Consider the following 25,956-nt stretch of genomic DNA (forward strand, 5'->3'; position numbering starts at 1 on the left):
AGATATTATGAATCCTCATTTTTAAAGGTCTGCTGCAGGTAATAAAATATTGCAAATACAAGGAAAAACTTCCTTCAAATTAATCTCTTAGCTACTTGGCTAGATATATCTGAAATTCATTTGAAATTTAAATAACATCCAACACCCCAAACCCTTAACCTTGTGAAAATGCCTTGTAACTCAATTAACCATCCAAAAAAAGGCCTGCAGGCCTGTTAAGACACTGTCTAAATCGTTGAAATCCAAAATGTTGCCTTTGTTTGCTCAAGTGATTGAGATTGAGATGGACTCAGGATAACCCTTTGGAATTATAATGTTTTCCTTGGCCATGTATTTAATATTTGGCAACGTTGCTCCTCCCTTAAGGCAAAAATGTGTCTACAAACTTGACCTTATGCAAGGTGCAAATGTTTGCAACATATTTACAAAGCCATTGAAAATATGTAAAGAATTATTGAGGAATTTTTTCAAGGCAGGCATTGGATTTTTGTAAGATAAATATTTGAGAAAATTAACTCCTAAGACGATGTCCGCAACAAATTGTTTTTGTTGTTTAAAGTTTTAAGAGTTTTAAGGAATTTAAAGCAGATGCAAATATTTACATTTCGGTTTATTAGATGTTTTTGTTGGAAAAATCAAAACAAAGTGAGAGAAAGTGTGATTTTAAATTGAATAATTTTAAGGGGGTTAGAGAAAAGATTAAGAAAGGTAAGTAGAATATAAAATAAGTGATAAAAAGGACAATGTTCAAAATTTAAATTATTTTAATAAAAAAAAATAAACATATTTTTAAGATTTTAATAATATTTTGCGTATTAAATTGCTTTCAAAGTTTATAATTATAAATGCAGAAACATTGTTTCACAATGTTAATTAAATAAATAAAAAAAACTCCCCCAAAATCTATGAATCATTCTCAAAATGCCTTAGCTTAAAAAATAGTTCCAAAGCTTTTTTACAAAATAAAGCTTTGCTAACAAAAAAACCAAATTAAATTTAACTGTTATCTATCGATAACTGTCACACCTATCGATATCTCTCTCCCGTTAATCCCCCAACAAGCAACCACTGCCTATGAGTAATTTAACAAAGCTTTTTGATAGTCATAAACCGCAGTTTTTTTGGTTGTTTTATTACTTAGTCAGTCCCATGAGCTACAAGTTCAGTTACCAGCAATAAGTCGAACCATTTGGACGTCTCTCTAAACTAATCTTCTACATTAAAAAAATAATAACAAACCACAATGCCACCACCGCATGATCATTGTGGCGGACCACCGCATCGCCGTGGACCTGTGATCAAGGTCCAGATTGCACCACCATGGCCCCGACGCCATCATCGTCCGCCACCTCAGGTGGTGGTGGTACAGCAGCCACCGCCGCCACCACCGCCAGTTATGGTAGTGCAACAGGCGCCGCCACCGCCATACTATCAGCAACCACCACCCCCACCGCCCGGTGGCAGTCACTACCACAATCCGCAATATTGAGGAGGTTATAAATGGAATGATTTCCAATATGCAGACGAAAATATTTCAGAAAGTTGTCATATTGAGGAGAAAGTGCAACTTTTAAAAGAATTTATTATAAACCTAGCATAAGAAAAAACTTAAATTCAAGAACTTTATAAAAATCTAACAATAAATACAGTGGCAAAATATATAAAAAAGTGTTTATTTTAAAAGGAAATTAAGTTCAAGACTTTATAAATGTTTATTTATTTATTTATATATATTTTTTTTCTATTTTAAAAGCTTTAAAAATTATTATTTTAACTCTAAGCCTTCAGATTCTTTTACTTCTAATAAATAATTTATGTTTAAGGAACCCTTTTCATAGAAATTCATTTAATTTTTCACATATAAAAATATAAAAACCCTTTTCAAAGTAGACCCTTTAATTAAACAATATTAACTACACCCTTATCTCCCTCTTTTTTAATCAAAACACCTGTTGTATTAACTTTCGTGCCTCTCTAGATGAAATTCTCTCATTTTCTCTACAAAAACCTAGACCTTTTCCGCTTTTGGCCATAACATTTTGCTCGTATCTGACAGATAAGGCAACTCAAGCTCGCCGATAAGCTTGGGATCTGATAGATAGGGTAAACAATGGAGGTGGAAAACATAGCGCGAAACCCGATCAATACAATTCACCTGTGAATGCACAACTGTCCCTCGGGCAGCGTTATCAGGCATGACTAACAGCCGCCTTCTTATCGCTGGAATAATTCCCATAAACCCTGATTGATGGAGACCCGTGTACTTCCAGTGCGGTTGGTGTGAAGCATGTTGAGTTTCAGGGGTTCCAGTGTTCTACGCGTTGCTGGCTACCGAGGTTGGTTGGGTTTTTGGACTGTCGTCAGTCAGTGAATCCACTATGCGGTACTATGAAGATCCATGTGGCTATCCTCCTCGCCATCACCATGGTCGTCCAAATATCGAAATTGATGTGGTTCCCGGTTGGGGTGGCGCATACTATCCGCCGCCGCCTCCGCCTAGGCCCACCGAGATTGTCTACGTAACGCCAGCGGCCACATATGTTCCAGGTGGTGCCCAGGTTCAGGTGATGCCGCAGCCCTATGGCGGTGTACAGGTGGCCACCACCAGTGGTTACTATCCGCAGCAGCAGCAGCAGCAGGTGTACCAGGACTATCAGTATCAACAGTATCAGCAGGGCTACAATAACCCGCCGTATCCCCAGTGGTGATTGGAGGGACGAACCAGCTATGCACCCTTCATCAACTTAAGAACTCAACTTTAAACGCATAATGTTCCAAGTTCCATGAGAAATATATTATAACGACAATAAAGTGTAGTATTCCAATAAAAGTGATGTATTCCAATAAATTTGTGTTATATATTTTAGTGGTGGCTTTTATGAGCAAAGAACTGAAATATTATGATATATAAATACCATATTCAAAGTTCAACAACAAATTACTACAACAGTAGTATCGATTACAAATATTCCAATAAATATATGTAATAATTTTACAACATTAAGTTAAATTAATAATTTTAAATATATATTATTATATAAAATATTGGAACAAAATGGTTTACAAAAAATATTTATGTAATTATTGTAATAATACATATCACCAATAAAAGTCAACAACAAATAATTACAACAGTATTATCGATAGCAAAGAATGCATTTTGATAAATGTGTGGGAATTTATATTTACATATTTATCTAATGAAGATCTAGTTGTCCTCATTCGTGTTTTATAGTAACTCAATGAAAAATATAATAAAATTCCAAGTTCAACAACAGCTAAATTGTCTATCGATAAAGTATAACCGATAGGCAATGACAAAACAATAACAAAATCAGTCTTTTTTTTTATCTTAAGTTCATGGAATGACAATACCAAATGGTGCAATAGATAGTAAGTTGCTTTGATAACACAGACAATGCGTTGTTTATATACAAATATACCGTAAGAAGTTATAAATAACAACCAGAAGAGATAGCAAAAAAAATCAGTATAAAAAATATTATCTTAGAAATCGATAAATCTGCAATGGGACTTATAATATTTCTTATATATTCTGCAGGATAAAAATTAAATCCTTATTATCGTGAACAATTAAGGTTTATTCTTATTTATTTTATGGACTAAAAAAGAAAGTGCAATATAAATATATTTTATATTTTAGTAAATAAAAGAGATAAGATTAAAGTAAAGGAGAATTTATTCGGCTCCTTTTATGACCTTTAAAGTTTATTTACCAAATTCCTTAAAATTCTTCCTGTACCTAAAACAAAGCTATACATCTCTTTCGTTTCTTATAATTAATCATATAATTGAATATACTATTTTCTTATGAATTACACATTTAAATATACACCCCTAACATCCAATTTTGTCCTTCCCCTAAACACAAAAAAATGTGTATGATTCACAAAAACCTTGATCTAACGAAATTCACCCGAAAAAAGAGCAAAGCTCATTTACCTTTGTTTACACCTCAACCCTCCCCTGCCTGGAAGGGGTTTATCAATATTTTTTATCGAAAAAGACATTTATTCCACCTGACAAGATAAGGCAGTAAGCTTCTGTGCAAAAATATACATAACAGAAGTTCGAAAATTCCCCCAATTAGCGATAAAGTTAGCCTTAAATAGTTTGGCAGGTGGAGCAGTGTCTTCAGTTCGACCCAAGAGTCAAAGGCAGCAGCTACACCGCCGAGGATACTTTCTTTTGGATAAACTAAACAACCAAGATGCCCTACTACGAGGACGAAAGACGTCACCATCATCATCACCATCATCATGGTGGCAGACCCATTGTTGAGGTGGACATTGTCCCCCCAAGGATCCCAAGGCCAGTCATTGAGATCGGAGTGGGTGGTGGCTATCGCCCACCACCACCCAGGGTGGAGGTTATCACCCCTGCTGCTGTGTACCAGCCACCGCCGCCGCCCATCGTCGAGGTAGATGTGGTCCGTCCCGGAAGGCCATTCATCGAGTTCAACATCGGCGGTCGCCGTCCGCCACGTGAGGAGGTCATCATCGTCCAGCAGCCCCCACCGCCCAGGTGGTAACTTATTTCCGGCTCTGACTGGCGAATTGGAAGAGTGAACTAATTACAAAAAAAAAATAAATACACAAAATTGAACACTGCCCAAACAGTGTTCACTGGACATTTTATAGTCTACACTAGATTTTAATATTTAAAATATTGTAAAGAAAAATATACAGAACCTCTCAAACTTGAAATCAAATTCTCTATTTTTTATTGGAAATTTTAAGATTTTTATGTAACTTATTAAAATAAGTGTTTTCATGTTTAAAAATGTTTAAATAAACTGTATTTCATATAGAACTACGAGCTTGAAAGCCTGTTGCTTATTAAGACTCTGTTTTACAGGAAAAAATAAAATAAATAAAACCGTGTTCACTCTTTCCAAGTATTTATAGTGTTTATTACTTAGTTATTTAAAAGTCTTTAAATAAAATGTAATAGGGAATTCATTTTAAGTTTTTTTTGTTGTAAGAATACCTTGAAAATCATAGGAACTGTCTTTTGAAAGGGTGGAAAATTATGCTGGAAGTTATTTTAATTATTAAGTATTTATATAACATTTAAAAATTATTTTTAAAAATTGGTCTCTGTATTTTAATATTTTTTTTTTAATTTTTTCTCCCTAAACAATATTTCCCAAAAATATTACACATACGCCATGTTGTTTTCATTGAATTGCTTCCTCCAAATTCCTAATACTTTGTGCTATTTTTAAAAAATATTAAAAATATTAAAAACATTAAAAAATATTATTTATTATTTATATTTAATATATTTTTCACAAATTATCCTCATTAAAAAATATTTCCCACAAATATTACGCATACGCCACGTTGTTTCAAGGATACTTCCAATTTTTAAACAACGTTTTCCAGTTTATTGCAAATATTTTCCTTATCGAATAACCACTGTAACCTGCAATCCATTCCCTTGTTTTCCTGAATAAGTTAAGTGCATTTGGTTTTTAATTGAAATTCACATGATTGGTTTTCAATGTCGACTCTTGCACTTGTACGCGAAATAAATTCCCATATATGCCATTAATTTGGAATGTTAATGGCGCAAATATAAAAATTTAACTACTGGTGAATGTCATAAACAATGGTTAAGGTTTTTCTCCCTCTTTCTCTACATATATATATGTACATATATATTTCTGTTATCTTCACATATAATTGTTTTCCCATTTTTGTTCGGTTTTTGGTTGCTATCTGACGTGTCCAAAATGATTGATGTCCTTTGGCAGAAGGAGAGAGCCTTATCAATTAGTGTTAAAAAATAAGGGTATACATTTTTTAAAAGTTAAGGAAAATACTTTTATATATTGTATGGATTGTGGGGATTTAAATTTGTATTTTAAAGAAAGGAAGAAAGAAACAATTGTTGATGTCTTTAGACTAAACAAGTACCATGTGATTTATTATAAAGAATTACACATAAATTAACAGCAGCATTTATTTTATTCCTTGCAAGGTTATAAAAATTTTAGCTTCCCTAAATCCTTTCCTCTGTTTCTATTCTTGTTTTATTTTTTAATTTTAACCTATTTAAATAATGATTGAAATTTAAAATAAAGTCCCCAAAATGACTCACTTTTTGGGGCAACCCCAATCAAAGTCCTCAAGTTGATTAATAATAATAATATCTAAAAACTAAGTACATTGTTTAACCAACCCTGGCAAAAATGAATCACAGCCAAACAGCAGAGACAACTGCACTTGAACGATCCATAAACCGATAAGAATATCAGGGGATTTCCTTATCACCATCAAACCAACAGTATATAAATGGAATAAATAATTGGTGGACAGCAAGTGGAAAACCAGTCAAGCAAGGAAAGCTCAGAAAAAGAGATCCCGAATCTAAAAATCAAGAAAATATGAACAACGTAAATATCAATGTCCAGTGCGAGTGCCATCATCGTCGTGGATTGCTTTATGTGGCTCGTCCTTGGGCCTGGGGACGTCCTTGCCGCCGTTGCCGAAGGATGATGTCCAGGAGCCTTATGGTGATGCCTGCCCAGGTGGCACAGCCAGCTGTAGTTGCCACCACCACCACAACCATGGTGCCCATTGCTGTTACCAGTTACTAAGAAGAAGGAGATTGAAGGAGAGCTTGGAGTATTTATTTAAAATTTATAAAAATTTTAAATACTGAATATTTTTACCCAGACTGATTTATGTACTATATTTATAATTAAATAAAAATATTTTTATAAACAAAAATAAACAAAACAAAAATATATTAATTTATCTTGGAATTGATTAATTTCTTTTATGATTTTCACTTTAGGCTTGTCTCTTTTAAATATTATGTCTATTTCTTTGCCCTAAAATCCCTTTCTAAGGCTGCTGACTTTCCCGAATCATGTCTAGTGTAGCCTGTATGTTGGCCAAACCACTTTCAATCTTGGCCTGCTGCAGCTCCATCCTGTCCAGTCTCTCCTGGGTTGCATTTAGGGTGAAAGCATCTCGCAGACTCCACTCTTGCTCATGGAGTGCGAGGTGAGAAATCAGTCGCTTCAGTCTTGAAAAGCAGAAGCCAGCACACTGGTTTTCGGGGTCCCTCAATATACACCTAAATTGTGGTACATCCGGAGATTCTGCCTCAGACTCTTCATAAAGATTCCAGGCAAGAAGAGCAACAATTAAATAAATTCCGAATTTAAACATATTAAATAGAAAACAACCGCTGAAGGCGAGGGATTTCAATAAACTGAGGCTTTATTTAAAGGCAGACTGACGAAGATGGTTTAATTTGTGGTGATAAAAAACCATGTGTGTTTTATTTATTAAGCAAATTCAATGAGATATGAGAGAATCATGGAATAACATACAAAACAAAATATTTTAGGGGCGGTAACCTTCGTCTCAAGGGGTTAAAACTGCTGTTTGGCTTAATATACGTAATGAGGATAGCATTTGTAGATTTTAATGTATAAATAAAGATCAAACTGGTTGTCTTTTGATTTTCTATTTATTTATTTTTAAATTTTTAAGTGAAAAAAAAATTATTTATGATTTTTTACTTAATTAAATATTTTTTCATATTTTTTTCTCAAAAAAAAATATTTTTTTATATTTTTTCACTAAAAAAATATTTTTTCAGTAGCCCTTAAATATTTTTTTAAGCAAATAATATAATGACCTATCATATTACATTTTTAATATACCAAAATATTTTTTAAACGATTTAGATAACATTTTATAATGACTCATAATTAATTAACTGATCTTTCGGGCAACCCCTTGTCCTGAGAACCCTAGTGAGTCAGCCTAAAAATCAGCATATAACCAACCCTGGTCAATATGAATCACGATAACAGCCAAGGCCCAAACTTGATCAATCAATGCAGCCCGATAACTAAACCCAATAGATTTCCTTATCGAAAAGGCAGTACACCTAAACGAAATAAATAAGTGGGTAACAGCCACTGGAAAAGCCAGTTAAGCGAGAAAACTTCAAGAAGTAAGAACACCAGAAGAAATCGAGGAAAAATGACCGATGTGAACATTAGCCTGGAGTGTGCCGAGTGCCACCATAGTCGCGGAGTCCTCTACTACGCCAATCCCTTGGCCTGGGGTCGTCCATGCCGCCGCTGCCGCAAGATGATGTCCCGGAGTGTGGTGGTGGTTCCCACCCAGGTTCAGGCTACACCTGCCCAGGTGGTGATGCCTGCTCAAACTACTCAAACCACTACAACCACCACTACTTCGGTGCCCATCAGGGTCACCACCTACTAAAGGACCTTGCTGTATTTTGTTGTAGAAAAATTAAATAAAAAAAAAATCATTTAAGAAATTGTTGAATAAAAAATGCAAAAATAATGATATAAAATTATATTGTTTTTTAGTGGGTGAAAATATTTATGATATTTCTAAATAAAAATATGAATGTATACATTTATTTAAAATAAAGGGGAAAATCAAAATTTATTATAGAAAAATATGAATAATTAAATATTTTAATTAAATAAACATTTAAATAGAATCTCTTTTATTTAGAGTATAAAAAAAATTATTTAATAAAAGCTCTTTGAAGAACATTGCAAAATCTATAAAATTCTTTATCAGATTATTAATTGAAATAATTTATTAAATTATAAATGAAGGGTATTTATTATTTTTTTATTTAAACTTTTAAAATGCAGTCTTCAAACAGCTTTTTGGTCATTTTTATATGTATATATCTCTATTAATTTATAATTATAGGAATTTTATATATATTTATTTATGTTGAGCCTAATAATAATAACTAAAAACGTAATTTTTAAATTTATTTACAGAGATAATTAAAGGGTGTTAAAGCCCTTATTCATACTAACATTTTTTATATATTTATTACTACAAGTATATATTTTTAATTATTTATTTTATATATTCTATAATTATATATTCTTTTATAATAATATATTACTCTCTCCTGTTAGCTTTTTCTTGATCAAACATTAGGTATTCCTGATTATCTTATCAGTGCAAGTGTACTGGTTTTAAGGCTAATAAATCCGCAGACAAAGCACAGTATCAATCTCAATAGCTGGGCTATAGATTATTGCTCCCGATCTACCCTAACACATATATCTCTAAAGCGGTCGAATGTCCCGAAATGACTCACAAAGTGGACAAGATCCCAAGGCAACCCCCAGTTATGTGGACACCCATGAATCAGCGACCTGAGCCAACCAACTCAACCAGAATTATAGATTAGAAAGTATTGTCAGCCAGCCCTGGCGAAATTGAATCATCAAGGGTGCCTACCACCACTAACAACGTTGATCGATCAATGTAGCGATAAAAAGCGCAGAGGATTTCCTTATCGCACAAAAAAAATAAATATATAAATAAAACCCAACAGAAATTAAACAGAACAGTAAGCAAAGCGAACTCGTAGAGAAAACAACACCAGAAAAAGTTTTTCTGAAAAACCTTCACAATGAATAACGTTAATATTAATGTCCAGTGCGAGTGCTACCACCGAAGGGGACTCTTCTACTACGCCAATCCCTTGGCCTGGGGACGTCCTTGCCGTCGCTGCCGCAGGATGATGGCCAGGGGCATTGTGGTTGTGCCACAGGTGGCCACGCCTGTTCAAACCTCTACGACTACAGTGATGCCTGCCCAGTGTGCCACCAACTGGCAGATGCAGCAGCAGCAGATGCAGCAACCTATGAATCAGCAGATGCAGCAGCAGCCCATGCCCATGCCCATGCAGATGCAGCAGCCTCAGGTGATGTCCGCCTTGCCACCAAAGTACGATCAGGTGGTGGCAGCCAACTAATCTTGGAAAAGTTGCAGATCTTTTGTACAATTTATAGAAAGCCAATAAAAGCTCATTGATGAACATTGCAAAATCTATGAAAATCTTTGTGAGAATGTGAATTTAAATAATTTATTAAATTATTAAAAAACTAATTAAATATTTATTATTTTTTTTAATATTTAATTAACATAAACGAAAGATATTTATTATATTTGTTACAGAATGCTTTGGTTATTTTATTATCAAATGTTTTTAAAAGCATAGGTGCCTGATAAAGTTTACTTTTTTGTAAAGAAAAAATCCCTAAGCTTAAATAATAAAGTCTAGGAGCCTTACAATATACAAGACAATCAAGATAAGACTTTTTTTGTAAATTTTATATTGATAAGTATTTTATATATACTTAAAGAAAAACTATCTTCAAGAGGGCAAGGTACAAGATAAGTAGAAAAAAGTACAGCTATCCTCAGCGGTTATTTGTACTCAAAAAAAATTATAATTTAATTGTAAAAATAATTTAAAATTTATAAGAAAATGTTAAAATGTAAAAGTCATCTATCTCTTCATAATTTTTTCAAGACCGAAACGAATAAAAATCGTTAAAGATATAGACCGACACAAACGGAAGCTTGTCGCCGGCCCAAAATCCCAGCTGAGACCCAGTTAGATGAAAATTAATTGGCCCCGATGCAGCGTTGCCAACTATCTTGTGCAATTAAAACAAATTGTATCTAACAGATACACTGAGCAGGTTAAGACCAAACTAAGTTGTACGCTGTGGGTATCTGAATATCCTTGAAAGTGGTATAACCACTAAGAATATATAACATAATTTTAAGGCTTAAGTAATTAAATTAATAATAATAATAATAATAATAATAATTACTATTTTTTTGTAGTATATATTAAGCAATCTTAAGAAAGAGCTTACTGTAAAAAATTGAACTTTTTAGGACATATTTTAGGTCTAAAATTCCAACAAATAAATATATTTAAATTATTTATTTATAATAAACTTAAAAAGCTTATATATTTAGCTAATAGAAAAGTTCATATATTTTCCTGATTTATTTTTATTATACAATTAAGGAAAGTGTATTTAAAATTACAATTCGTAAATGCACTTCCCCCTGTGTTCGTTGTTACCAACTTAACAAAGGTCTCTAACCAGGTTTAGCAGCATCATAAAACTTTTCTGCACCTAATAATTCATATTAAACTTGCCCCGGCTATTATCTATCTTTTCTATTTTCTATTTTCAACGCTTGGGTCACTCATTCTTTCACCGTCTCAACTATTCATTCATTCATTCAGTTTTAAAACAAAGGCTGCAACGGCAAGGGGAGATGCTCTGAAGTTGGCTTTTTGTTTGGTCTAGCGAGGGTGGAGTAAAATGTAATAAATATAAAATAATATATATAAAAAATATATATATTAGGGAAATATTTAAAACATAAATTATAAACATATATAACATTATAAAAAGGAATAATAAATACATTTAAACATTGTTATCCCGTTGTAAATATCTACTTCTATTTCAAAATGCTTTAAAATCCAACTATAAATATATTTTATAATATTATATAAAAACTACTCATATAATATTAATTAATTTACTAAAAATATATTTATAAATTATAATATATTTTTTAAAGAATATTTATTAATATTCTTGTCTAATATTATCAAAAACCTAACCCAAAGCCCCTTAAAGATATAGACTTTTCTGCTAAAGAACTCAAATAAAACTCTCTCAACTTGCCGACCCAACTATTAACCCACTCTCCCCTATCTTAACACCTTATGCACCCAAACCCCCCCAAGAACTTAATGTTTTCCTTTAAACATTAGCTTCATCAGAGACGCCGGCGACCTGTTTTCGCTGTTGTTTTATAAACAATGAACATATTATGTGCCGGGGAGGCTAAACAACAATAGCCGTGGGTGGAAAAGGTGCTGGTGAAAACGTGTCGGAAAATGGAAAATGGGAAAGGGGGGGTAATGGCAGTCAAAAAACAAGGTGTTTCCGACAATTTTTGCCTGCCGTAGGCCAACGTCAACGTCATTGTCGACCGTTTAGCGTCTTGGAAAATTCCAAAACGATTAAGGGGGCGGTTGGGTGTTAAGTAGCCGGGAGTCCTTAACCCTTCTGCCTTCTTTTAGGGCACGCCTACATACTGCTGCCTGATGATGATTGAGGAACCTGCAGTTAGCCCCAAAATGATTTTCCTCCCTTAACCCATTATTTTGAGACCTTCCTTAACCCCTAGCCTGGCCCCATTTTGATTTGGCCTTTTGTTTTGCTTATAGCTTTTGTCTGCCCTTAGAGAGAGTGAGGTTTATTTTAGCCAGGAACATTTTTAATTGTGTTTCCGGTAATTTACACTCTATTAAAAAATTTACTCCTCCATAAAGTGAGCTTCTGGTTTCTCTCCTTAACCCTTAACTAGCTGCCAGGCTGGCCTGCATTGTCAAATCATCTTTTCATTATTCGAACTCATCAACAATATGGTTATTATGATCATCATCATCATTGTCGTCCTTGTAGGGCCTGCAAGTCCCCAAGCCTTGTTGGCTTTTGTCTGGCCAAATCAAATTACATTAATAACTAGACTTTGGGCTCAAATCAAGCTCACAAAAGGGGAGTGATTTTTCCTACCATTTTCCCATCCAAGAGAAACCTCTTTCTACATCGAATCTGTGTTGGCCAAAAATTTGTTGGCAAATTTTAAACAAAAACCAAAAAAGTCCCAAAAAGCAGCAGGTGGAGAAAAAGAAAATCATAGAGAAAGCCGCAAATTTTTGGGAACACTTTACGGGCCACACCCACCAGTTGCCGCCCCCATTACCACACACAAACACACACACACACACCCCTTTTGTTGTGATTGTTCATTGAGGCATTGGAGGATTCTGAAAAAAGGAGAAGCTGCCTTGGGCTTAACACTAAAAGAAAAATAAAATGTGAAGGATATAAAACCTTTTAAATATAATTAATTATTCTTCCAAATATTCATTAAAAAATATATATTTACTTGAATATTTTTATGAAAATAATAATCATCATTCAAAACATTAAATATCGTATCTTTAGATTTTCTTATATCTAAAATATCTAAAATCTTCTATTAAAAGCTGCTTAAAAATCCCTTAAAATAAACCTTTTCTAGTTAACCAAATTTATTTTCCATATTAATTTTTCACCTGTATTGACTGACCACTAAATTGTGAAAATTAAATGGAAAGAGAGAGACAGAGAGAGGTAGAGAGAGAAGGGTAACTAGCAGGAATCCATTCATAGTTCAGTTTGTCCAGAGTATTACTCCTGCCCCCCTCTTTTGGGGGGAACTCCTCCACATGCATGAGATGTCTATTCTAATCCGGAAATTAAATTCCATTTAGAAATTGTCCTACACAAAATGTTCGGTCAGACATGCTCCTCTCCTGATTCCTTCCAAGTGTGTGTGTCTACTATATACATATATGTTTCGGGGGGATAACTGTAGTTGAGCATATATCTATCTATATGCTTAATTTATGGTGAGCTACTCGGAGCTACTCTGGCCAACTTGAGAGCTTCGCTTTGACCAGAACTTAACCCATCAAAATATTTGGAAATTCCCCCCAGAAGCAACATTTTGGACAATATCGAATATAAATTACCAATTGTCTTAATTGGTTTTTGGGAGATGGAAGAAGGTGTTGAAATTTCAATGGGATAGTGAAGTTTTTGAATGTATTTCGGGGGGTTTCCTTTATTTTAAACGATAATTTTCGATGAAATATACTTCAATTATATTTATATTTACTGAAATTATGAAAAAGTTGGTTAAAATATAATTATTTTCGTCGAAAACACATTTATATGCAATGAAATATTTTTAAAAACATATTTTATATTAAAAATCATATTTTTTAGACCAATTTCTTTGGTTAATTTAATTTAATTTTAATTTATATATTCTTATTAATAATTTTAAAGTTGAATTTAAACATTTAGTAAATTTTATTAAAATAAAAAAGGCCCATTTGGATGTACAAAATATTTTTAAGACTAAAAATAATAACTTAAAATATTAATAATTTAAGACAAACTTAATAGGAAAATTTCCCTATTTAAAATTTTTAATTTGAGGTTTTGTTAAATTTTATTTATTTAAAAAAAAAGCCCATTTTGCTTGAATAAAGATTTCTTAAGCTCATTGAAAATGCTTAAATAATACCTCAACTTTATAAAAATTCAATAAAAATCGATAGCTGCAAATTGTTTTTAATAAATGTGAATTGTTTCCTTCAAATTCAATTAAAAGTTCAGCTTTTCCCTCACCAAAACGGGTTAAATCGCTTCTGTCACAAGTTAAGTCACTTGCCAATATTTTATACAATTAAAACTGAGCTTGAATGGAGCCACAAAAATCACACATTCACATTCGCTGGGATATACATTGAGCTTCTGTTTCGACAGGAAACGGAAACGGAAAGCCAGGGGCAAGGTAAATGCCAAAAACCAAATCAGCTTTGTCAGGCACTTTTATATTTAGCCAACAATTTGAAATGTGTCTGAGTGGGATTCAGCAAGGATTTAAATATCCCATTTGCTGGGTGGAGTGACTCATAAAATGTGTCAACTAATCAAATGCCGAAATACGAAAATACAACAAAATACCTGAGGCAGAGGCAAACAATCAAAATATCAAACTGCCGGCCATTTGTAGTAAAGTAATAGAGGGGTTGCATCCTAATGCGACAAAGCCATTTGCTTTATTTGTTTTGTTTCTCTTTTTTTTATATATTTTTATTTTGTTCTTGTTGCGTGTGAGCAATAAAATTCTTTATCATTTTTTATTTGTTACTCCGTTTTTTCGCGCTCGCGAAAATGGCCAAATGGCAACGCCAAATGTTTACGGCTTGTTATTTGGGCATAAAAGCATTGCTGCTGCCAGGGGTCCTCCTCACGCATTATCATTCAAAATAAAAGTCAGCCCACGGAACAATGAAATTGTCAAAAAATGTAAAACCAGACACGCATCACACGGCGTGTGCAGGGGAGGTGTGGAAAATTGTTTTGCCAAACAAATAAATTTATGTTGGCAATTTGGAAATGAGGAAAAGTGTAGAGCCGGGGGGGTAGCTTTCTTCAAGATAAATAGAGCGCCACTTGAGATGCTCATTCAGAGCTAATAAAAATTACGCAGCAATTGCAAAACGAAAGTAAAAAAAAATATAAAAAAAACAGCAGCAAAAGTTCGAAAGTGTCGACACTTGCAAGTGTCTCGTTCGCTTTCGTTTATTTCCCTCCCGCCTTAACCCTTGGGCGCCGGGACACGTACCATCTAGGATCGTTGAGGTCTCAATAGCCTGCCCCCAAAGGGGAAAAGCGGCTGCCCGGGGTTACGGGGTGTCAGAGGAAAGCGTGACGCAAATGGCAAATGAAAAGCAAATGAAAACCAAAGCGAAAACTGCTCGAATATAATAAGAAATGTAATCAGACTAAAGGGGGCAAAGCTAAAGGGAGAGTAGAGGGGACACTGAAAAAAAATATATATTAAAATGGGATTTTTTATATTAAAAGTAAATCGGCTGGCGACCGTGACACTTTCTTAATATTATTTAAAATATATTTATAAGAATTTATATTGCTTTTATAAAATTTCTACATTTTACAGCGCGTTTCTTTATATTTTTTTCTTTTTATATTTCTATGTCTTGAAATTTCAGGACATTTCTTAAATATTTCATAAATTTTCCCATAAATATTTTAAGAAAAAGAATAATATTAATTCCCAACAAAATTTCCCTCTCTGTTCCAAGCCAAGTTTAGGAGCAAAGTAGAAGTAAGTCCTGCGGATTTCGTGAGGTTAGCGCCATTGACCGGAAATGTAAAATGCACTTAGCACACATTTCCAGCAGCACCCGCTGCTGCACTTTTTCCCCTTTTCCTGCCACCCTCCCCATTTTTCCACCAACAAAATATCGCTATCAATAAATTCGCACGTAGCCCAAGAATGGCGCTTGGTGGGGAAAAAGGTTAGAGGGCTTCCGGGGGGATTTTCCTGGGCATTCGGTGCACTGGATAATTGCGAAAAGTCAGCGCCAGAGTCAGCTGTAATTCCTTTTCTTTGGCTAAACCCTCTGCCCCCCCTCCCTTTCGGATTTTGTTCCTGGCACTCGCAATTTGAGCTTTTTGAAACAAACACGCGCCGAAGCAACTAAAAATGTTGAAAACGAATCCCCACATGCTAGATGTTGAGCGGGGAGGAGGAGAGGATCTCCTCCTGCTGTGGTGACTGCTTTTAACGAAAATTGCTTCATTAGAACTGCGGCAAGAACGGCTTCACTTGGAGCACTCGACCGCCGACTGATTGAGTTGCACTTTTTCCTCAGCCATTGTGAGCCGAAAAAAAGGGCAACAAAGTTGCGAAATATCCTGGAAAAATATAGAATAGGGTGATATATTTTGAATTAATATTTAAAATGTAAAATTAAAAGTATTTAAAGAACACTGGATGTCTTCTGAGAGTCAATCCAACCTTTTAGTTAGCCAAAAAAATTCGAAAATGAATTATAAATTTAAGTTAACCTTAAAATTATTAATAAAATTATATTTATTTAATTTAAATTATTTATTTGGTTGTTAAATATTTAATAAAAATCAAAGAACTAGAAGCATAATTACCCTGCATTTTTTCTTTCATATTTCTTGTCAATAAAGAATTAATTAAAAAATTATAACACCTCCTCAATTCCCCCAAATTTTCCAGGGTATTTTCCTGTAGAACTTCCTCAGTTTTTTTTTCTCTTACCTTCGCTTAATGAAATTAAAGGTAGCACACACTTTTAGGCTAATTGCTTTAAATGCGTGTGGCGGTGGCAACGGAACCAGGAAAACGATTTCAATACAGCCAAAAGGAAGTTTTTCCTTTTTTGTTGTCCGGTCTTTTATTGGTGTTGTAGCTCGTTTGCATTCATAAATCAAAAGAGCATGTGTCTATCATGGTCCCTGCTCTCGCAAACAATAGAAGACCGTAGAGATTATATGGGAATAGCCACACAATAAATAGGCGAAAAATGTGAAAGTAAAGCAACAAGAGAGGAGCCCCAAACAAATGGAGCATAAATTACACATGGCCCATAGAAAAATGATACGCCGTGAACATAACGCAGATGCCGGGCATTCTTTCTTTCTGGGAGAAAAGAGGGAAGCTTAATGCACTCGAAAAAAATATTATGAATAGAATAAAAATATAAAGTAAATTAAAGGGAATTAAATAAATATTTTAAATGCAATTTGTAGAAGAATAAAATGATCATTTAAACATTTTTGTATTTTTATAAACAAATTTATTTATAATTTATTCTTTGTAAAGAAATATGTTACTATATTATTACTAATTTAATAATAAAAGTTTCATTTTCATATTAACTAAATTAATGTAATTATTTTTATAGATTTTCTTGTATAATTTTATTTAATTTACAAAGTATAAAAGTATATAAATTTGCAAAAATTCAGCTTGAATATAATTTGTAATAATTTAAAAACGATTTAATAAAAAAACACAATTTATACAATTTTATAGCATAGGAAATACCTCTTTAATATCAAAACCATATTTATAAATATTTTTTTAAAACCATTTTCTAAATTTCCTCCTAATATATTTTACACAATATTTATCCTTTAAAAAATCCCTTTCCCTTTGAACTTTTATTCCGACTGTACTCATCATTTATAAAATCCCTGGCGTGAGGGGGCCTTGTTCTCCTGCTTTTGGCATTTATGGTCATCAGCGTTTTCGGTTGGGAAAAATGAAGTTAGCCTCGCTGTCTCATATCCGTTTCCAGTGCCCTGCAAACTAATCGCGTAACAATGAAAATTGATGATGCTTTGCAAAAAAAAAGAAACAATATCAAAAAATAAACGAAACCTAAACCTAAAATCGAAAAAAAACACTAGAAATACGAGGCCCGCGAGTTGGCCAATAACTATGCAACACATTTGAGGACCGCAAAAGTGGCCAGGCGATGTCATTGACTCTGTTGCTGTTGCAGCCACTTAAATTCAATTGACTCGATCCCCCCCGCATGCCCCTCTCTGGCAGCAACAACAAATGTTTTGGCAAATATTGTCAGCCGAGTGGGCGGTTTACATATATATATAAGGGGATATAAGGGGATATAAGGGGATATGGGGGGCGGGGTCAGTTGAAGTTAACAAAGTTTTCGCAACGAACCAAACCAGAAAGCCAAACAACAACAGCAGCTGCTGCCGAGTCACAGAGCTGCAACTCTTTTTTTTTACAGAGAGAATAAAATATTAAAAAAAAAATGTTTTCCAAGCAATAATTAATTTTTAATTAAATATTTAACTATATTTTAAATTATATCGCTTGTTAAATAGTTTTTCTTTGGTATAATTGTTATATATTTCTGGTAAATTTTATTTTTATTTATTTATTTCTTGTTTTTTTCTTCCTGTGCATTTCCCTTTCGTGTCCATCGTGTTGCCTACTTAACAGTGCATTCGACCAGGCCCAAAGTACGTGGGCCATAAAAATGCAACGAAACTCGCGAATTTTCGGTGGCCAAGCCCATCTGGCGGTAGATGGATGTGTGTGTGTGTGTGTGTGTGTAAACAACAATTGCAAGCCAGATGTGGAACGCATTTTCCCAGGGAAAAATTAAGCAGGAAAAAATCAAAGATACGAAATAAAATATAAGAGGTATTTCGGGAACAGTTACCTTATATTTACATAAAATAAATCAATTATATTTATTAAGAAAACAGACATTAATTTCTAAATATAAATATTCAAAAATAATTTAAATAATTTACTTAACAGCCAAAACAGAATACGATATAAAGTATATATCGGGAAGCTTTATTTTATATTTCTTAAAAAAATAGCAAGGAAAATTTATTTATATATATTTATAGATATAAAAAAAATCGCAATTATATTTATTAAAAAAAAAACAATTTTTTATTATTAGACACTGATTTCTTAATTTAAATATTTTTAAATATTTTATTCCTTATTTTATCTAAAATTTATTCAGCAAAGGTCAACACTCACCCAAAGTCCAAATTCCATGCTTATTACAGGTCCTTCCCGTTCAAACACTTGTCGTCTCTGTGTGGATTTTAATTCATCCATGTGAGTGTATATATATGTGTGTGTGTGTGTATTTTGGTCAGTTAATATGATGACGCTTAAACATGGCTAAAAAGCATTATGGCCGGCAAAGTCAATTAGTGAGCAGCAACGACGACTGCTGCCGCCGCGCATTTCCCTGCCAGGGCAATGATCCATACAGGCAACTACCCTTTCTCTACGCCCCCAGCCAAGCAAATTGAGAGGGGGTAGGGGTGGGGGGAGGCGGTAGTGGCAGAGCGATTGCCTGTAAGTGAATCCAATCCATATTTGTTGGAAATTGTGTTTGGCTTTGGCATTCCGCTCCACCTTAAATGCAAAGCCCCCAAAACACACGCACTTGATGAGCCAGATTTTGGTGGCACTTAACAAAAAAATGGGTTATTTTAATTTTAGAGAAATTTTGAGAATATAAAAATAATATTTTTAATTTTTTAAATATTTTATTTTTATATTTTAAGGGTTTTTCATATAATTTTTAAAGTCCACTGAGAAAAGAAACCTAAGAAAACGAGTATATTCTTTAAAAATTACATTTAAAAATAGTTTAAAATATATATTTCCAACTAAAAACTACCCAAAAGAAAGATATACCTTACCTATATTTATTTTATAAAATAAAAAATATTTAATAATTTCATTTATTTCCAAAAATATTCCTCCCAATGCAATCTAAGCAAAGGGTTTTTGTTTGTCAATTTGGCTGAATTTAGGAACGTGCCTGGCAAGCAATTGAGACGATGTCTCCACGGCTGATCCCTTTCGGCTTTCCAATCCTTTACCTTAGATCCAGCTCCCCCCAACCCAGCTCCCACTCCTCGGCATAAGTTTATTTCTAAACGAGAATTTTTCGATGTCTCACAGAGCTCCCTGGAAGAGCTCCTGCCCCCTTGAAAATATTTGGTAGGAGCCAACTACCGTCAAGGATGCGGATACATTGGCATTTATCGTAAACTTCAACTGCCAAAGCGGCATGTCAAGGATTTCCGGAGCGCCCCGAGGGCATTTAAACCAACATGACACCTCAACGATTTTCCCCCGATTTTCCCTCGATTTTTGCCTGCCTTTTTTGGGGCGTGTGGCAGTCGGGTTTAAATAATACCCATAGACCATATCAATATTGGCCTAATGGCCACGACAACGACAACGTTAGCTAGACATAAAAACCAATGACAACTCTCTCTCTCAGTCTCTGTCTTGGTCTCCATTTCATCTTGGCCGAAAAGGATAGGCCAAAAAAAAACCCAGACAATGCGAAATGGGGAAATGCGAAATGCTAATCCAATTGAGTGGCAGACTGCAATAATCATAAACAGATATTAGTTATTTATGTCGGCCAGACGGAGTCCGCCAGAAAGGTAACGAAAATTCCGTAATTGCCCCAATGGTCCATGGACCAAAGAGTTCTGGCCAAGATTTTTCGGGGGGCCTTTACCTAATTGCAGTTGCCGCTTGGCCGGTTATTCCCGTAATGACACGAAACGAGTTCAAAGCCATATAGTTTTTCATTAGCATCCCGGGCCACTGTAAGCCCTTTGATGGCCCGCCTTTTAAGTCTAATTAACTGCTAATAGGCAATGAATCATTATTACTCAAATTCGAAGGCGGAACGAGTAGTGACGAAGGCGATAAAGTGGTAGGCGGGGAGTAAATCCACCCAGATTGTCGCCTGCTGACCACCGAAACATGTCGGAAATAAATACATAAGTGAAGTCGAGGGGGTTAAGGGTAATCCGACTGGGGAATACACTTGAGAGGGTGGAGTTTCTGAAGTTGAGATGAGAGGATAAAGCCAATCTAAGACCAAAAATAACTTAAGTTTCTGTTGTTTAAATCTTGAAAATTTCTTGGATTTCTCTTTTAAAATTGTGATTTTTGCATAAAGAAATAGGATGTTTTCCTATAGGTTTACCTTTTTTAGCATAAATATCCGGCTGAAAATTCAAAATATCCGAAAAGCTAAGGCAAATTTATATATTTTGAAATTTAAATAAAAAGTTTTAAAATATTTAATAAATATTTTAGATACCTAATTATGTGTACGTTTTTTTTTTTACAATTAAAAATTTTTTAACTAACACCTTTTGAGGGGTTTAAAAATTCTAGTAATTTCTCTGCCACCTCAAAATATATTTTTTTAATTTTAAACTTACAGAAAAATCTCTCTTAAAATGATGCAATAAAATATATGAATAACCAAAACCTTTCTATTGATAGTTTCTATAATTTTACAGACCTTTTATAACGAATTTAAAAATCATATATTTTTAAAACTCACATATTTTTAAAATTCAAATCTCAATATTTATTTTTTTATTTTATTTTAACAAAATTAGCCCAGTGCTACAATATCCCATCCAAATCCCTTCCCAAATTCAATATACCCAAACCTTAAGCCGTTTAACCCCCCCTCATATATATAGTGTATCATAATTCATAAATAAAGTGTGACTAATGCCGAATGAAGGAGGACCCCAAGCAGAACTTCAACTCCGCCGAGTGTAACTGCAATCCATTAAGCAATAAAATTCATTCTTTTATTATTTATTATGATTACACCCCCTCCTCAACAAGGGCCATAATCGGCCAGCGTCCGTCCATTGTTCTTCCTTATTTTTTTCCCCCCTGCCATCAGTATTTTCCTTGTTTTTGTGGGCGGAATTTAAGTGGTAATTACAGGCAGCCACGCCCATACATGGAATGGAAATGGAAATGGCAGTGGAAGTGGAAATCATAAACATAAAGCTAAGAGGCGGCTGGCAAATGAGCCAGATCCAGAAAGGAGTACCAAAGGGGGCTAAAGCAGATCATAAGCGTAAAGTGCTCTCAATGCCAATGAAGAAAGCAGGAGAAGGACGAGGGGGTGTACGGAAGGAAGGAGGAGCCAGCCTGCGTAACAAATGCAATAAATGCGAAAAAAGGACTCGCCAACAAATGGCGACAAGGAAATCAAAGAAAAAGTCAACCGAGATGAACTTGGAGCTGGGAAAATTATTAAAATTTATGAAAGCAACTCTATGATACCCATTAATTTGCAAGGGATTTTTAAAATCTATTTAAAAGCAGTCCAAAAGTATGCAATAAAAAATATAAATATTAAAAAAGAACAGTCAAAAAGTAAGCAACATTCTTATAGTTTTGAATAGTTTAATATATATTTAAAATCATATTTATATTTATTAAGTAAGTCTTTGAAGAGGCAGAAGTCCTAGAAAAGTATCCAAAATTATCGTTAAAATATTTTGAAATTAAAAAATAATCCCTTGCATACTTTTGGGTGTATTTTAATATTTATTTGAAACCTCCATGACTTTTATATGGCAATAATAACACCATAAATATTTTCTATTAAGTTTAAAAATCCCTTCATAATCCCTTAACATTTTTTATAAATCTCAACCAGTCCATCATACCCTTTTTCCTCAAATGAAAAAGGAGCATCACGAAAGTTTCCCTTGCCCTGGCCCACACAAAGAACTTTCCAAGGCATAATAATAATTCGTAAATTGATTGTGTTTAGTGAAGTTTGAATAAATCCGCCGAATGAATGGCAGGACAAGAGTCGGAAAGAGCTGAAGTGGAAGGCACTAAGCAGCAGCACCATCAGCAGCAGACGGAATCGGCAGGATAATCCACAAAAATTTACAACAAACGGAAACAGCAACAGGAAAAAGTCAAGCGGCGAAGGAATCTCTAACAAATAAAAATAAATTTCTTACTCGATGAGAGAAGGAAACGAAATCCTAGAAGCGAACATATGCGCGTTGATGAGTTACTGATGGGGGCGTGGCCGATCTGGAGAGTGGAATAAAAATGGAAAGCAAAGCAAAACTTATGACTGTCAGCAGATAAAGCGAGAAAGCTGCCATGAAAGGAGCTGTAGGAAGGACCTCTCCTCTGTTCGCCCCCCCCTAGGCAGCCGGAGGGAAGACTATCAAAGTGAAATGCTAAAGCAGCCAAAAATCCACGAAATAATGGCAGACACAACATGGGAACAACTGCGACAACACAACGCATGAGATGGCAACGGATCAGGAGGGGATATAGGGAGTCCAATGGGGGAAAAAAATAAGAGAATGTACAGGGAAAAATTGTCAATAAAAAAAAAGTTGTTTATTATATTTAAAAATTAATTTAATTAAAAATAAATAAACAATTTTTAAGCTTGAATAATAATAAAATAAAGTATAGAATCAGTAATAATTTTAGAGAAATTATAGAAGATTGTATTACAATTATATTATTGCAATAAATATTTTATAAATAATATAATTAATAGTTTACAAAGTTTAAATTTTAATTATTTATTTTATGTGTTATTTTCTTAGAACTTGTAAAGGTTATTTCATTAAATTTTTTACTTAATTTTATAAACATTTTAAATCAAAAAAATGCCTTTAAAAGTAACCAAAAAACAAGTTTATTTTAATAATTTCTCTCACAAATTAAAGCCTAAATATTACGTTTTAAATAAATAATGAAATAAATTTAGCTTCTTATATTAAAAAAAATATTCCAAATTTTATTTTTTGTGCACAAAAAATGCTGGCAGAGGGAGGAGTAGAGTCATCTTTTGGTTGCGTTGGACATGAACATCTGGGGGGAGACCATGCAAGTGATAGTGAAAATCCTAGCTGGAAGCCACGGTGTCGCTGTGTCCGTTGTCTTGCCCACCATTGCCATTTGGTGTCATTTGGCATCATCATCAATATGGCTAAAAGGACAATGCGTTAAATGCCAAGCTGCAGGACGACCTACTGCTCCTCCTCACCAGTCCGCCTCCTGTCTCCTGTCTCCCCGTCTCCCTAGGTGACAGCTGGGCAATGAGTGCGCATATTGCGCTGCCCTTCGGTAAGCTCTCGCAATTGCTTTCGGTTTCTGGACTCTGGAAAAAAGGAAAACTGAAAGCAAAAAGGAGCCATTAAATGTACTTCCCTGGAAAAGCCTATGAAAAGCCTCCTCTACCTTTATTTCTTTGCCTTTTGCTAGTCATCTCTTTTTGTGGATTTTGTATGCAACTGATTTTGGTGGCAAGGCAGATGATCGCAGGGTTTTCCAAGAACAAAGGTTAAGGCTTTATGCAGTGAAGGTGGGTTTTATCAAAAATGAAACCTGAAACCCTTTTAGCTTTTATTATTTTCTTTTATATGGGTTTTGTGTTAAAACCACTTTAAAAACATTAAGCTTGCAGTTTTTGTTTTCTTATGGTGGAAAATATCGGAATTTTAAGCTGTAAACTGTAAAATGTTTAACTTAAATATAAGAAAATTTCATGTATCTGACAAAATTTTTTAAAAGTTTTATCGACACAACACAAAAATATTAAAATAATTAAGGAAATTGCAATAGAATTCGGTATAATTTTTATTTACCTAAATTAATATTGTTGGAACCTAAATATAGAGTCCATATAAAAATTAAATAGACTTTAAATTAAGAGTTTATACTCTTATTTAATTAATTGTTTTTATTATTATTATATTCAATTAATTAATTAACCAAACAAATCAATAAATCTACATTTTATTTACATACATAATGGTTCTTTACTTAGCTTACTGCTCAGGATAAATATTGCATACTTTTAATGGTAAAATAAAATATTCAAAATAAAGTGTAGCATAATACAAGGGTTTATCCACTTTAAAAACATGAAATTATAGTTTATTATTATTATTTAACAATTTAAAATTTACTGGATTAATTTAAAAATGTGTTCTTCACGTTTACTCGAAGTTATTTTAATTTATTTCTATATTTTACCACATTCAGATAGCTAATAAATATATAAAGAGAGACACAATATTACACTGATGATGATATTTATCTTTAAACAAAGCCTACAAAACTTAAGTCCTTCAACTTTAAACATTTATCTTGTATGTTGAATAAAAAATATCCTGTTTACAAACTTCCTTTCTTTACCCAACTAGGCAAGGTATAACTGTTCAGATCAATAACTTAATTCAATTTACCTTATTTTTTGTTTTGCGGCAGTAAATATGGAGCCAGCTTCGGATTCTTTATGATTATCCATAGCTCTCTCACTGGCCTGGCCAGCCACTCGTCCTTCCCCCATTTTCGAGTATCGACAGTTTGCACAAATGGGGCCATAAATATGCATTGTGTCACATTAGAGATAGGGGGTGTGCGTGTGTGAGTCTCTATATCTGCGAGTGTGTGTGTACCCGAGGGGTGTGCCGGCAATATGTCACTGGAGGTTAATAGATTTTCTTTAGCCTGTCAGCGGGGTCAGGGATAGCACTGCTGGGGGGTAGTGGTAAGAGGTTAACAGAGAAGGCAGAAGGAACTGGCCAAGAGTAAGAAGCTTCCGGCCAGGAACATTAACTTTTTTACTTGGGAAAAAATGAAGAAAATTTGTTTAGAGTTAAGATTACAATTTTTATTCTATTTTCTTTAAGAAGGTTGAGTTTAAATATATAAAAAATATTATTTATTATATTTTAAAAATATTAATACATAATTACTATTTATAAATCTTAATAAACCCATAAAACTTTCAGGAAACCATTAAAAACCATAAAAAAAACTAAACTAACTAAGCTCTTAATCTCAACCACAATCTATAAACAAATAACCAGATATAAAAACCCATTAATTTTATTCCAATTTGAAATGAAAAAGTTTATCAATAGCCAAATGAAATATAGATATATTCCCGATTCCAAATCTGTGGAAATTTAATTGCTGTTTTCCCCCCCCCGAAAATTCCAAGAACTCAACTCCTTTAACAAAGACATCCGAGATTTTTGGGCATTGCGTGAGTAGAGTTTTCCCCTAGATTTTCCCCCTTTTCATGTACGCTTTTCACGGCTGCTCCAGACCGATTTTTCCCCAACAGGCCTTGGAGTTTTTATTACAAAAAAGTATATATATAAAAGGGGCAAGGGGGCAAGGGGGCTGCGTGGGCAGCAGCTAATGGATTCTATTTAACTTCCACCGACTGCTAATGGATTTTTCTTGACCCCAAATGAAAATGCGCATC

At 33.8% G+C, this 25,956-nt stretch overlaps 5 protein-coding genes across 5 annotated transcripts; all 5 read left to right on the top strand.

The window, feature by feature from the left end:
* The first annotated feature begins 1,141 nt into the window (after positions 1 to 1,141).
* Positions 1,142 to 1,670, top strand: LOC108086079 (actin nucleation-promoting factor WASL). Its single transcript, XM_017182897.2, has one exon. The coding sequence runs from the start codon at positions 1,244 to 1,246 to the stop codon at positions 1,487 to 1,489; it is 246 nt and encodes an 81-aa protein (XP_017038386.1). The 5' UTR covers positions 1,142 to 1,243; the 3' UTR covers positions 1,490 to 1,670.
* A 631-nt stretch (positions 1,671 to 2,301) lies between these two features.
* LOC108086068 (uncharacterized) lies at positions 2,302 to 2,848 on the top strand. The gene has a single exon (XM_017182887.3). The coding sequence runs from the start codon at positions 2,379 to 2,381 to the stop codon at positions 2,706 to 2,708; it is 330 nt and encodes a 109-aa protein (XP_017038376.1). The 5' UTR covers positions 2,302 to 2,378; the 3' UTR covers positions 2,709 to 2,848.
* A 1,304-nt stretch (positions 2,849 to 4,152) lies between these two features.
* Positions 4,153 to 4,921, top strand: LOC108086072 (uncharacterized). The gene has a single exon (XM_017182891.3). The coding sequence runs from the start codon at positions 4,232 to 4,234 to the stop codon at positions 4,550 to 4,552; it is 321 nt and encodes a 106-aa protein (XP_017038380.1). The 5' UTR covers positions 4,153 to 4,231; the 3' UTR covers positions 4,553 to 4,921.
* Positions 4,922 to 7,987: 3,066 nt separating this feature from the next.
* Positions 7,988 to 8,370, top strand: LOC108086081 (uncharacterized). Its single transcript, XM_017182899.2, has one exon. It carries the CDS (start codon positions 8,031 to 8,033, stop codon positions 8,274 to 8,276), a length of 246 nt encoding a protein of 81 aa, XP_017038388.1. The 5' UTR covers positions 7,988 to 8,030; the 3' UTR covers positions 8,277 to 8,370.
* A 1,040-nt stretch (positions 8,371 to 9,410) lies between these two features.
* LOC108086075 (trinucleotide repeat-containing gene 6A protein) lies at positions 9,411 to 9,893 on the top strand. The gene has a single exon (XM_017182893.2). It carries the CDS (start codon positions 9,466 to 9,468, stop codon positions 9,808 to 9,810), a length of 345 nt encoding a protein of 114 aa, XP_017038382.1. The 5' UTR covers positions 9,411 to 9,465; the 3' UTR covers positions 9,811 to 9,893.
* Positions 9,894 to 25,956: the final 16,063 nt, after the last annotated feature.

This window comes from Drosophila kikkawai, chromosome 2L (assembly GCF_030179895.1).
Source record: "Drosophila kikkawai strain 14028-0561.14 chromosome 2L, DkikHiC1v2, whole genome shotgun sequence".
Lineage (NCBI taxonomy): Eukaryota > Metazoa > Arthropoda > Insecta > Diptera > Drosophilidae > Drosophila > Drosophila kikkawai.

What these genes read in the sequence shown, in the direction of transcription:
- LOC108086068 (XM_017182887.3), top strand. Translation starts at nt 2,379, where the DNA reads ATGCGGTACTATGAAGATCCATGTGGCTATCCTCCTCGCCATCACCAT.
- LOC108086079 (XM_017182897.2), top strand. Translation starts at nt 1,244, where the DNA reads ATGCCACCACCGCATGATCATTGTGGCGGACCACCGCATCGCCGTGGA.
- LOC108086075 (XM_017182893.2), top strand. Translation starts at nt 9,466, where the DNA reads ATGAATAACGTTAATATTAATGTCCAGTGCGAGTGCTACCACCGAAGG.
- LOC108086072 (XM_017182891.3), top strand. Translation starts at nt 4,232, where the DNA reads ATGCCCTACTACGAGGACGAAAGACGTCACCATCATCATCACCATCAT.
- LOC108086081 (XM_017182899.2), top strand. Translation starts at nt 8,031, where the DNA reads ATGACCGATGTGAACATTAGCCTGGAGTGTGCCGAGTGCCACCATAGT.